Below are 12,420 nucleotides of genomic sequence, written 5' to 3'. Positions count from 1 at the left end.
GAGAGGAGAGGAAGAACGTCCATTGATTTATTTAGATCAAAAAGAAATATTATTTTGTTTTCTGATTTGGGAATTAATGTGAAACAAACTTATGCTGTAAAAAAAAATTTGAATTTTCTACTGGTTACACATTAAACCCGTGTCTCTGTTTCACAGGAACTTTACTCTGAGGTGCAAACCCAGTACCTCCCTCAGGTGCTTGGCTGCCTGGTGCAGTCTCTGGCCAAGGAAATGGAGGCGCTAAGCTTACCTGAACTCACGCACGCCTTGAAGACATGTTTCAAAGTGCTCAGTAAGGTCCAGATGCCACCTTCCTACCTGGACACGGAGCCTGCAAGTGGAAGCTTGGTACGTGCTGGGAGGAGCCGAAGTGGTTCTCTGGGCTGAAGGAACCTTGTACCTTCCCGCGTAGGGATAAAGACTAGAAGATATATCGGTAATATCTAAAACACGCTTCTAAAATCCTCACACACTTAATAAAAACTTTTAGTGTAGGAGCAGCCCCCAGTCGTTTCACCCTCTGCCCTGCTACTTCCTGCTAAAGCCCATCACTAAGCTAATGGTTAGACATAGCTCACCATCCAGACCTTTCTATGTGTATGTTTGTATACATGTAATTTTGTTTTTTGTTTTTTTTTGTGGTAGCGGGCCTTTCACTGTTGTGGCCTCTCCCGTTGCGGAGCACAGGCTCCGGACGCGCAGGCTCAGCAGCCATGTCTCACGGGCCCAGCCGCTCTGCGGCATGTGGGATCTTCCCGGACCGGGCCACAAACCTGTGTCCCCTGCATCGGCAGGCGGACTCTCAACCACTGCGCCACCAGGGAAGCCCTGATTTTTTTTTTTCATATAAGTGAGAGAGTAGTCCCTGGGGCTGCCGTAACAAAGTGCCACACTGGGTGACAAAATAACAGAAAGTTATTGTCTCACAGTTCTGGAGGCCAGATGTCCGAGATTAAGGTGTGAGCAGGGTGGTTCCTTGTGCGGCTGTGAGGGAGACTCCATTCCATGCATCTTGCCTGTCTTCTGGTGTTTCACTGGCGGTCTTTGGTGTTCCTGGGCTTATGGACGCACCTCCCCAATTGCAGCCTTCCTCTTCACAGGGCATCTTCCCTGTGCGCATATGTGTGTGTCCAAATTTCACCTTTTTATAAGGACACTCGTCATATTGGATTAGGACCCACCCTGACGACCTCACTTACTTGATCATCTACAAGGACCCTATTTCCAAATAAGGTCACAGATGCTGGAGGTTAGGAGTTCAACATCTTTTTAGGGAACGCAGTTCAACCCATGACATACATTATTCCCTGATTCACTTTGGTTTTCATCCAAACACTATTTGGAGGACATCTTTCCATATCTGTGTTCACAGAGGTATCTTACTCTTTTCTCATTTCTGCATGAGAGTCTATGGTATGGCTTTAAATTTCTTCACCTCTTCCCCTATCGAGGTTATTTTGGTTATTTCTAGTTTTTCACTGTTACAGTGCTGCACTCAGCGTCTTCGCACAACCTGTTCTCAGGGCTGCAGGTGTTTCTGAGGGATCAGTTTATAGAAATGGGTTGCAGTCAAACCCATGTCTTACCTTAGAAAGATGCTACCAAATTGTCCTCCAAAAAGACTGTAAGAGTTATGGTTCCACAAGCAGTCTGAGGCCCATGGTCTTTTTTTTTTTTTTTTTTTTGCGGTACGCGAGCCTCTCACTGCTGCGGCCTCTCCCACTGCAGAGCACAGGCTCTGGACGCGCAGGCTCAGCGGCCATGGCTCACGGGCCCAGCCGCTCCGTGGCATGAGGGATCCTCCCGGACTGGGGCACGAACCCGCGTCCCCTGCATTGGCAGGCGGACTCTCAACCACTGCGCCACCAGGGAAGCCCCGGCCCATGGTCTTTGAATTATTTTTATTTTCTACTTTGTTTAGGGATTTGAAAATTCTGCCCTTGAAATCCATTTGGTGCAATGGCAGACAGGTGTGCAAACAGACTAAAAAAGCGAAGCATTCCTCAAAGACAGCTGTGTGTGTTGGTTAGTGCTGGGGGCAGATGCCTGCCCTATGGGGCTTGCATCTCAGTTTGCAAATTAATTACAGGCTGTTGCTTCATTCTCTAAGTTAGTCTTTTTTTTTTTTTCTTCTTTTTTCCTAGCTGTTACAGCTGTTGGAAAAAAATATCCTAAAAAGGTTGTAAGATAAAAAGTTTAAGCATGTGTAGTGTACAAATATAAATAACAGTATGTTTCTAAAATTGTGTGATACTGTCTCAGTCTTCCCCAAAGAGCACAGTGGGTCAAATGCTGAAAAGTTTTCAGTTTAATGCCATATAAGCTGAGTAACAGTATGAGAGGTTGATTCATTAAAGGTTGAAGTGTCATCCTTTTGGAAAAGCCACAGAATATATATACGCATATATATGTGTATGTGTAAAACATGTACGGGGGTAAACACTTTGTTCTAGCTGTCTCCTCTTGTTTCATTCCTTTGTGCCTTTATTTTACACTCAGCCCAGTTTCCTCATTCATCTTTTTACATCTGGCAGAAGCTGTTTTTAAATAACCCTGTTGGACCCTGAAGGGCCTAAATAAATAAAGTGGGCTCAAAGCCAGCCCACCCACAGAGCACAGGGCTTGGTCAGCCGCCTCGCTGGGCCGGCCGCCTTTCTCCTGCCCGCTGCGTGCCCTCTCCATTGCATTATACACGTGTACACAGGGATCCTCTCGGGGTAGAGAACTGTGATTTTGAAAAGCAGGGAGGACGCGTTCGTAGCCTGATTCAGTTGATGTTTGAATCCCTTGGTCTTTCGAGATACACGGTACAAACTTCCATTTTTTGCAGAGTCCATTCAAAGGTGAAAACAGTGAAGTAATTTTAGGCACAAACGCAGTGCTTCCTGGTGATGAAGATGCTCCATTTCCTCCGCTTAAATCGGAAGACAGTGGCATCGGCCTCAGTGCTTCGTCGCCAGAGCTCTCTGAGCACCTGAGGGTTCCCAGGGTTTCTCCGGACAAAGAGGACGTCTGGAAGAAGGGCGGCAGCATGCAGAGGACGTTTCTTTGCCTCCAGGAGCTAATTGCCAACTTTGCCCACAAGAACATTTTTGGAGCGCAGCTGACGGCATCCGGAGAAGAAACCAAGTCGGCAGAGCCCGCAGGCCCGAGGGAGGAGGGTGGGGTGCGGGGCATGGCGGGCAGCGACTCGGGGAGGAAGAGCTCGTGGGAGGCCAAGCCCCTCGGCGGGCCCCAGTTCAGGCAGATGCTCTCAGACCTGTTCACGGTGCGAGGGTCTCCATTCAAGACAAAGAGCTTGGAGACGCCCTCGCCTCTGCCCAGCAGCCCTGGCCGCAAGGGGCGGGAGGAGTGGGCCGTGGACCAGGTGGTCCTTGACCCGGGGAGCCCGAGGGAGGGCTGCAGGGAGGCCTTCGCCGCAGCCTGCCACCTGCTGCTGGACTGCGCCACCTTCCCCGTGTACCTGTCCCAGGAGGAGACCGAGCAGCTCTGCGACGCGCTCTTCCAGCTGCTGGGTAAGAGGGCAGCCCAGCTAGAGTCCCGTGGAGGAGCCTTGGGACTCGGGCAGTGGAGGTTTAGAGACGAGCTAAAATCACAGCGGCCGAGAAGGAACTGTGTGCACGTTTGTTTCCTTCCTGGTTTTGTAGTTAGCCTGTGTGGTTTGGATTTGTCTCACCAGATGGGAAATTGATGAGGCGGGGTCTGTATTTTTTTTTTTTTTTTTTTGCGGTACGCGGACCTCTCACTGCTGTGGCCTCTCCCGTCGCGGAGCACAGGCTCCGGACGCGCAGGCTCAGCGGCCATGGCTCACGGGCCCAGCCGCTCTGTGACACGTGGGATCTTCCCGGACTGGGTCATGAACCCGTGTCCCCTGCATCGGCAGGCGGACTCTCAACCACTGCGCCACCAGGGAAGCCCCGGGGTCTGTATTTTTAAACTAGGGGTGTCTAGCAAAGCCCGTCAAAAGGTCTGGGACTGGGACTTCCCCGGCAGTCCAGTGGTTAAGACTCCGCACTCCTGCTGCGGGGGGCACGGGTTCCATCCTTGGTTGGGGAGCCAAGATCCCACATGCTACGGGGCATCGCCACAGAAAAAAGAAAAATAAAGTCTGGCACATTAAAGGTGCTTATGGTAGTCAGTAACTAGACTCTTTCGTGAGACCTGCTCTTAAAGCTTTACATATTAGTTTGCTAGGGCTGCCATAACAAAGTATCACAACTAAGTGGCTTAAACAATAGAAATGGATTGTCTCATGGGTCGGGAGGCCAGAGTCTGAGGTCCACGTGTTGGCAAGGCCATACTCCCTCGGAAGGTGCTGGGGAAGGATGTGTTCAAGCCTCCTTTAGCCTCTGGTAGTTCCTGGGCTTGTGGCAGCCCAACTCTGATCTTTCCATGGTGTTCTTCCTGTGTATATGTCTTTGTCCAAATTTCCCTTCTATAAGGCACCTGTTATATTGGGTTTGGGGCCCACTCTGCTCATTTTAGTTTATTCAATATTTATTTATTTGGCCACGCAGCTGCGGGATCTTGTCTCTTCCTTGGCCAGGGATTGAACCTGGGCCCACGGCAGTGAAAGCTCCACGTCCTAACCACTGGACCACCAGGGAACTCCCCATGACCTCATTTTAATTAATGACATCTGCATGACCTATTTCCCAATAGGGTCCCATTCTAAGGGGTTAGGACTTCAACATAAGAATTTTTACGAGGACACAGTTCAACCCATAACAGGCAGCATCTTAGCTCGGGCTGCCATAACAAACTGCCGTAGGCTGGGGAGCTTAAACAAAAGCAATTTATTTTCTCACAGCTCTGGGTCTAGAAGTTTGAGATCAGGGTGCCAGCATAGTCAGTTTCTGGTGAGAGCTCTCCCCTTGGTTATAGACTGCCACCTTCTCACCGTATGTTCACGTCCTGGCTGGGGGGCAGCAGTAGGGGGCTCTCTCTGTTGTCTCTTCTTAGAAGGGCACCAGTCCCATCCTGAAGGCTGCACACTCAGGACCTCATCTAGACCTAATCACCTCCCCTAAGCCCCACCTCCAAATACCATCACATTGGGAGTGAGGGCTTCAACGTGGGAATGTTGGGCAGACACAGCTGGGTCCATTGCAGGCAGTGAACACTTGAAAGAAAAAAGGGATGGAGGAAAAAGTGGAAAAGAAGAAAGAGTGATTAAGTTGGTGGGAGCAGAGGGTGAAGATTTCTCCACTTGGCATTACCTTAGACGTCCCATGCAATTTGTCTCTTGGCTCATGAACTGCAAATGACAGTATACTTGGAAGAAATGCATTTAGAATTGATAGCTTCAGTATATTTTCGGCCTCTTTTAAAGCTAATGGCATGTGCCCTGCCACCAACAGGGCTTTGAAAACACATTTTGAACTCTGTACCAAAAAAAAAATGTGATTTTGACTCTGTGTAAATTTCAAAAAAAAAAAAAGTTTTTTAACTCAAATTTTACTATATTTAAAAAAATTTTTAATGACACGAAAACAAACATTTCGAATCATTTCAAAACCCTGAGACCGACCTTTGCAGAATTTGAATAATCTGACAAGCGCATGAAACCAGACTTGGTCTCATTTGTCCTCTGGCCCTGAATGGGCACAGCGCATCCTGTCACCACCAGAAGGTTATCACACTGCTGTCCAGGTGACTTCCCGGATCTAAACGTCTTAGAGACTGGCTCTCAGGTTGGTGAGCGAGTTTCATGAGGTTTTGTCTGTCTCTCTCTGTCCTCTCTGGTTGGCTTCCTTCCAGGAGCTGGTGATTCCAGTTTTCCGTCTTGGCTGAAATCCCTGATGACCATTTGCTGCTGTGTGACTGACAGCTACCTCCGGGATGTGGCCATCTCCACCCTGCTCGAAGTGATAAACCACTCCCTGTCCCTAGCACTTGTCATTGAAGACAAAGTGAAACGCTATAAAAGCTCCGGACACAACCCATTTTTCAGCAAGCTACAGATGGTGACAGTTCCTCCCATTGCTCCAGGAATATTGAAAGTCATCGCAGAGAAAACAGACTTCTATCAGGTATTTCCCATCCAGAGGAGGGTAGCTGGGACCCTGGGACCCTTTTCCCAGACTCTTTATTTGAAGTTGTCCCACAAGGTGTAGCGGTGGTGACAAAGAATATGGTGCCTTGGGTGGCAGCCGGTGAGGGTGGCTGGAGACCTTGCCTGCCTTGTCCTCTCTAACCCAGGCTCCTGGCACAGTGTCTGTCCCCGCAGCAAGTGTTCAGTAATATTTGCGTTCAGTTTTAGGCTGACCGGACTCCGTCTGGCAGGATTCCTAAGTTATCTAAATATACAGAAAAAGAGACTCTGTCCTAATTTGTGAGGTTAGAGGCTTTGAGGTTATTTAGCCTCAAGGAAAACTTAGTTCGTGTCAAGTGTAAGAATGATTGTTGCTGAAGATGGTGAGCAGGTGTTGTCCATCTTTTGGGGGGACAGAGTAAGAAAATAAGGTAGTATAGGGCTCATTTAATTGCAAGAAGCTGAAAGATACTCCAGCTAGCTCATGAAAATAAAAGTGAGGTTTATTATAAAGGTAGGGGAGCCCATGGAAGTCCAAGGGCGGGAGTGGAATACAGCTGGGTCTCACGGGGTCTCACCTGGGAAGCTGTCAGGTCCCGAGGCTGCTTGCTCTGCACATCTCCCTGCCAACCAGGACCTAACTTGGTTGCCACTTGACCTTCAGTCTGCCTCAGGACCCTCAGGCTTGATTCTCATAGCTAATGACAGTTGTATCACTTTCTAACAATTCTGAACTAACTGGTCAAGGCTATTAAATAGGCAGTCAGCGGGGCACCCTTGGGTCAGGTGCCTTCTGCCGTCCAGTCGACCACAGACAGCAGTGACGCAGGCCAGGGGGAAGTGGTCGTGTGGTATAGACAGGGACCAGCCCACTCACTGGGGCCTGTAGATGGAACACATTTCCCCTGCAGGTGGTCAGGACAGCAGATGCCCTGCAAATTCGGAGATGCTAAGGAAGAGACATTTTAGATGTTGTATGTGGGGATGAGGTACTGGAATTAAACTGTCCTTTCAGGTCTTGACAGCCCGTCCTCTGAAAGGCTTTTGAAATGGGCTGGCTTTTCACCTATTGGAGATGAGCTCTATCTATCAAGCAAGTCATGTAATTGAGGCCACGTCTCAGCTTTGTTTCCTTTTTTTTAAAAACAAAACAAAACAAAAAAAGCATCATTTACATATAATTCATTCATTTAAAGCACACATTTCAATGGTTTTTATTATATTCCTTGTTTTCTATATGTCATATCTTTTTTCCACCTATTTCCCTTTTACTACTTTCTTTTTCATTAAGTGAATATTTTCCAGTGTAATATTTTAATTTCCTTGATGACTTTTTCAATATATTTTGGGAGTTACTTTTTTTTGGTGGTTACTCTAAGGTTTACCATATACATCTTATCAGAATTGACTTCACATTCATACTAAACTCCAGTGAGATATAGAAACATCCCTCTTGAATAGCTGTATTCCTCTTCCAAACGTATGGGTCACGTTTCCTTGTATCTTTGCATGTCTTATAGTCTTTATTGAAGACTGGACGTTTTAGGTAACATATTGTTGTAAAGTTGTACTCTGGCACCTCCCTCCCACCCCACCAGTGACTTCTTGTCTTTTTTGTTTGTTTAGTGACTTGACTGTTGTAGTGATGTCTGTTTCCCCTGCAGTGTGAGGCCTTTGGCGCTGCTCCTTGGAGGGTTCAGCCTTAGGAATGTGCAGCCAGTCTGAGATGTTAGCGATCTTAGCAAGATTCTCCTTGACCCTCTGCTTTCTATTCTCATTGACTGTCTGGCCTCTGTTAATCTCTGTTGGTATCACACCCAGATGTTAAGCTCCACTAATCACTGGCTGATTGCTCTATTGTTTTCAACAATGCCCTGGGGCATAAATTACTCCACAGTCTGATCCAGTGAAATTTACACCCCTCTCTCAGGTAGTTTTTTGAGGCCAGTCTTTGAGATTTGTTTTGACACAGGAGGATTTTTCCTAGCTCTCTGTTTCCCTGGTTATTTCTGGTAAATGAGCAGGCCTGTGGTTTAGCTTGTTGCTGTCGTGGAGCTACCAGCCTCCTCTTAATTGCTTACCACCAAAATCTCTGTTGTTTTGGAAAGCACTCCTGGACTTGAACATACACCTGTGCTCTGTTCCAAATAGACTCCTTTCCCTTATAGAGAGCTATGCAACTCTGTTTTAGGGCTTGCCTCTCCCGCTGGGCAAATTCTCTGAATGTTATTGCACAGGAAGAGCTGCGACTGGGACAGTTGTCTGTTTTTCTTGGTGCGATATCCCTACTGGGTGCTGGGTAAGGGTGCTAGCCTCTGGTCTTCTGAGTGTGCCTCTTTTCCTCTCCTAGCTGTAACTTTTCCCTTACAAGCAAACTGGAGCAAGAATGATCTGGACCCCAGTATTCTCAGCCTGCTGTGGATAGAGCCTCCATGGAAGAGTTGGGGCAGAGGAGTAAAATGCCGGTGGCCTGTTCCTCCCAGGGAGATGCAGAAGCCTTCGACTGGGAGCTGGAAGGAGGGGGTGCCCGTCTTCTTGGCCACACCCTGCCAAGCCAAGCTTGATTGAGAGGTGGATAGGGGTCATGGTTCAAGTGGCAGAGACTATTGCTACTTGTACTGGAATTTTCGTAGACTTTCTTGAGTGTTTCTTCTTCTCTTGATAATTTCCGTCGGATAATTTCCAGCAGCTCTAAATGGCTGGCTGTTTAATTTTTTTTTTTATAATCTTCACTGGTTATGGTTGTAAGGCCAACTGGCCCGAGGCAGGGGAACACAATCAGATTCACAGGTTGCATCAGACCGAAATTCTCCGGACCACCCAGTTCCAGGAACTGACCTGGGGACTTTGAACCCAGCCCAGCCTTCCCGCCTTTCGAGGGGCGGGACTAACGGTCCCCCAGGATACCCGAAAAGACCACCAAATAAGGAATACCCTGCGCCCTCCCAGATTCACCACACCACTTTCCGTTCTTCCCCTATAAAGTCTTGCCCAACCCTCGCCCGGGTGCGACTTCTCTGGCCCCCTTTCTCTCGGACCAGTGAACCTCGCCTGGGAGCGCTCCCTAATAAAGCTCACTTGAAGCTTTCCTCTGTTTCGCGGTGCCGTTTGTTAAGATCCGACCTTACAATGGTGGTTTTGCTGGTAGAGGGTCCACAGTCTGCAGTCGAGCCCCATTTACGATGTTGGGTCCTGGCAGATCCTGGATTTAATTGCTCTTCAGCTTCTGCCCCTCATTCTCCGTCTCCTTCTTACCAAACTTGAGTCACAGTAAAGATCTTGAATCTGTAGAACTTGGAACCAGGAACAGTGCCAACCGTAAGCACAGTGACTGGGCAGATCTTCCCTGGTCCTGCGCACATCACAAAGCTTGACATAATTACCTCGCAGGCACAGAGAAGGAAAGAGAAGAAAGAATTGAGCCTGTGACTCCTTGGAAAGCTATTAATAGAGTAAAAATGGTAGCACTCAATACTTTCCTCTTGTTTGGTGTGAAGTGTACTTTTATGAGTTCTTTCCAAAGCCTGGATTTTTATTTTGACTCAGATTTAGTACATACCTGAGTATCTACTACTTGCCAAGCACCAGAGCATACGGTTATATATTATCAGGTTCTCAAGAGCTGGGTGTGGCTGGTACCTGCCCACATTGAGATGCTGGAATTAGGAGTGGAAATGCAACCTGCACAAGTAGCCAGGATGTGCCCCAGGTTCTTGGATTCCAGGTGTTGGGCTGGTTCCACATCCTCTAGCCTTTTTCTCATTCCCATGGAATGGCTCACCTACCAGCTTTCCTTCTGCACACAGTGCAAATGAGGATAAGGTCAGATATCCCAAGAATACCCTGCCCTTTCTAGGTTGTAAGGTAGATTGCCAACCACTAATAAAACGTCCAGAACATAGGGATTGAGAAGGCTAAGACAGATGAAGGAGCAGGTGTGTTTTTGTGATCAGTATCAAGTCTCAGAAACCCTCCAAAAAAAACTTTAAACCTTCCAGGTGGAGCATCTTACTCATAAATTTGCCGTAGGGACTGCACGTAAGGGGACTCTTAGTCGAAAGTTTTGTATCAAAAGTTTACATGTAACTTGTTAATTGGAAATCATGGTCCCTTAGATAAAAAAATAAATAATGGTTAGTGGCTCAAACCAGTCAGTGGTTAATTTGATCTGTGCAGAGAAGACAGTTTTGTTCAAGAGAAATAAATGAGCCAAAAGAAGTTCTCTGATCTAAGATGTACATTATAAAAAGTTATAATCTGTGACACATCATCTTTTTCCACGACCTGGAAGAATGCCTTCAGAAATTCCGCTCCCGGAAGTGGCCACCAGCCCTCCTTTTGAGTCTCACTGTGGTTGGGTCAGGCACCTGCCGTGCTCCCTGGGGCTTGGGGAGGGGCTGCAGCCACTTGCAGACCTCATGTTTAAAGCGCTGAGTTCAGGGCTGGGGAGATGAAGGACTCTATTTGGGATACAATTTGTGCCCTGAAGGTGAGCCAGGGCATCTGCCACAGCGTTGTGCACAGAAATGGGAACAAACAAGTTTGGGGAATGAAAGCTGAACGCCAGTTTGAGCCAACCCTAGGTGGTAAGGTCCTATGGTGTCTATCTCAGGATAGCGACCACCGCAAATCCACCAAACTTCCTAGAGGGTCCGTCTCTGGAACCCCAGTGCTGGCATGTAGGGAGCCTTGGTGTATGCTTGTTGAAAGGATGCCTCAGCTGATAGGTTCTTGCTTCCAGATGATTCCCCTCTGCAAGTGAAGGTCTGGGCAAGAGCTGCAGTGTCCTGAGCTAGTCTCAGACATCCAAGTTTAACCTATAACGTTGCCCTTGCCCGGATGACTCCTGAGGGGTCTGTAATGTGGTTTGGGTTTGCTTCGCTTTGTTCTGCTTGGTGGTGGTGGTTCTTTGTGTATTGAGGACTCTCCCATAGCAAATGTAGGCAGAAGCCAGTACCTGGGGGCCGGGACTGGGCTGCCACAAGGAGGAAGTGGGCGGGAGCTGCCTGTGCTCACACTGTCTCCCCTCCGTCCAGAGGGTGGCTCACGTGCTTTGGAATCAGCTGAACAAGGAGACCCAGGAGCATCACGTCACGTGTGTGGAGTTGTTCTACCGCCTGCACTGCCTGGCCCCGACAGCCAGCATCTGCGAGGACATCGTCTGTCATGCTCTCCTGCACCCTGACAAGGTGAGTCTTTGCAGCCGACAACCTCCGTCTGACATCGGTCCTGACACCGTGAGCCCAGGCAGACTTACCTATATCTGGTCGGAGTCTTTCTGGGGCTCAGTGGACATCCTGATTAACGGGCAGGCCTATGGCACTAGTGACATTTTTTTTTTTTGCCTGTGTTGGGTCTTCGCTGCTGCGCGCAGCCTTTCTCTAGTTGTGGCGAGCAGGGGCCAGTCCTCGCCCTGGTACATGGGCCTCTCACCCATGCTTCTCTCACCCATGCCTGGTACATGGGCCTCTCACCCATGCTTCTCTTGTTGCAGAGCACGGGCTCTAGGCATGCAGGCTCAGTAGTTGTGGCACGCGGGCTCTAGAGTGCAGGCTCAGTAGCTGTGGTGCATGTGCTTAGTTGCTCTGCGGCATGTGGGATCTTCCCAGACCAGGGCTCCAACCCCTGTCCCCTGCACTGGCAGGAGGATTCTTAACCACTGCGCCACCAGGGAAGTCCACATTAGTAACATTTTAATACATTAATAATTTCAGGACTGGAAGGCCTCCAGAAGCACGAGCTATCCCCTGTGTCATATTAAGGCTCACCAGGGAAATCTGCCCAGGCTCCCATGATGCCTGCAGGGCTTCTAGAGTTCTCAGTGAAGTAGGCAGTCATGGAGAATGTGTCGCCTTGGAAGCCCTGGCTGGCTCTGCTTTGCTGTCGTGTCCTGTTCTCTAAGCCATTCAGCCCGGCACTGCCAAAGGCCATGAGAAGGCTGTGCTCTGTGTTTTCCTTCAGCCACAGGCCTAGGTGTGACCCCAGACTCGGGCTGACGCTGAGTCTGGAATATGCACTCCCCGGAAAGCACACCTGTGTTAGTGGGAGCAAGGAAGGCACTTGCAAGCGCCATCGGACACCAGGCACTGATGAGACTCCAGCATCTCCGCCTGGGTCGCTGCCTCTCCGCTGAGCTCGTTTGTTACTTAAATGGGTTTACTGCCTCTGAGAGCAGTGCTCTGCTAGGAAATCAGGCCCCTCACTCCCGTTTCTTTCCTGCTCGAGGGCACGAGACTGGAAGCTCTGTTTCGATTTTCCGTCATCTGGCACCTGACGAGAGAGATCCAAGGCAGTCGAGTGACATCTCACAATCGCTCCTTTGACAGGTGACGGGGGACTTTTTTATAACTTACCCTTAAAAGCACAGGGACACTTTGCAGAGGTGC

The 12,420-nt window shown here is 48.8% G+C and overlaps 1 protein-coding gene across 10 annotated transcripts in view; it reads left to right on the top strand.

Moving 5' to 3' along the window:
- DOP1B (DOP1 leucine zipper like protein B) overlaps positions 1-12,420 on the top strand; it is a 108,905-nt gene that overhangs the window by 52,374 nt on the left and 44,111 nt on the right. For all 10 annotated transcript variants that reach the window (XR_003792320.1, XR_003792321.1, XR_003792322.1 and 7 more), the window contains 5 exons: positions 157-348; positions 2,831-3,515; positions 5,761-6,032; positions 11,071-11,223; positions 12,260-12,360. Coding sequence is in view for 6 of the 10 variants with exons in the window: in XM_029214252.1 (XP_029070085.1) it covers positions 157-348; positions 2,831-3,515; positions 5,761-6,032; positions 11,071-11,223; positions 12,260-12,360 (1,403 nt within the window). In the remaining 4 variants the exon portion in view is untranslated. The remainder of the gene's footprint in view (positions 1-156; positions 349-2,830; positions 3,516-5,760; positions 6,033-11,070; positions 11,224-12,259; positions 12,361-12,420) is intronic.

Source organism: Monodon monoceros, unplaced genomic scaffold (genome assembly GCF_005190385.1).
Source record: "Monodon monoceros isolate NGI ecotype Baffin Bay Population unplaced genomic scaffold, NGI_Narwhal_1 Super_Scaffold_11, whole genome shotgun sequence".
Lineage (NCBI taxonomy): Eukaryota > Metazoa > Chordata > Mammalia > Artiodactyla > Monodontidae > Monodon > Monodon monoceros.
The sequence above is the reverse complement of the archived record's forward strand: the minus strand, read 5'-3'. Positions and strand labels throughout refer to the sequence as shown.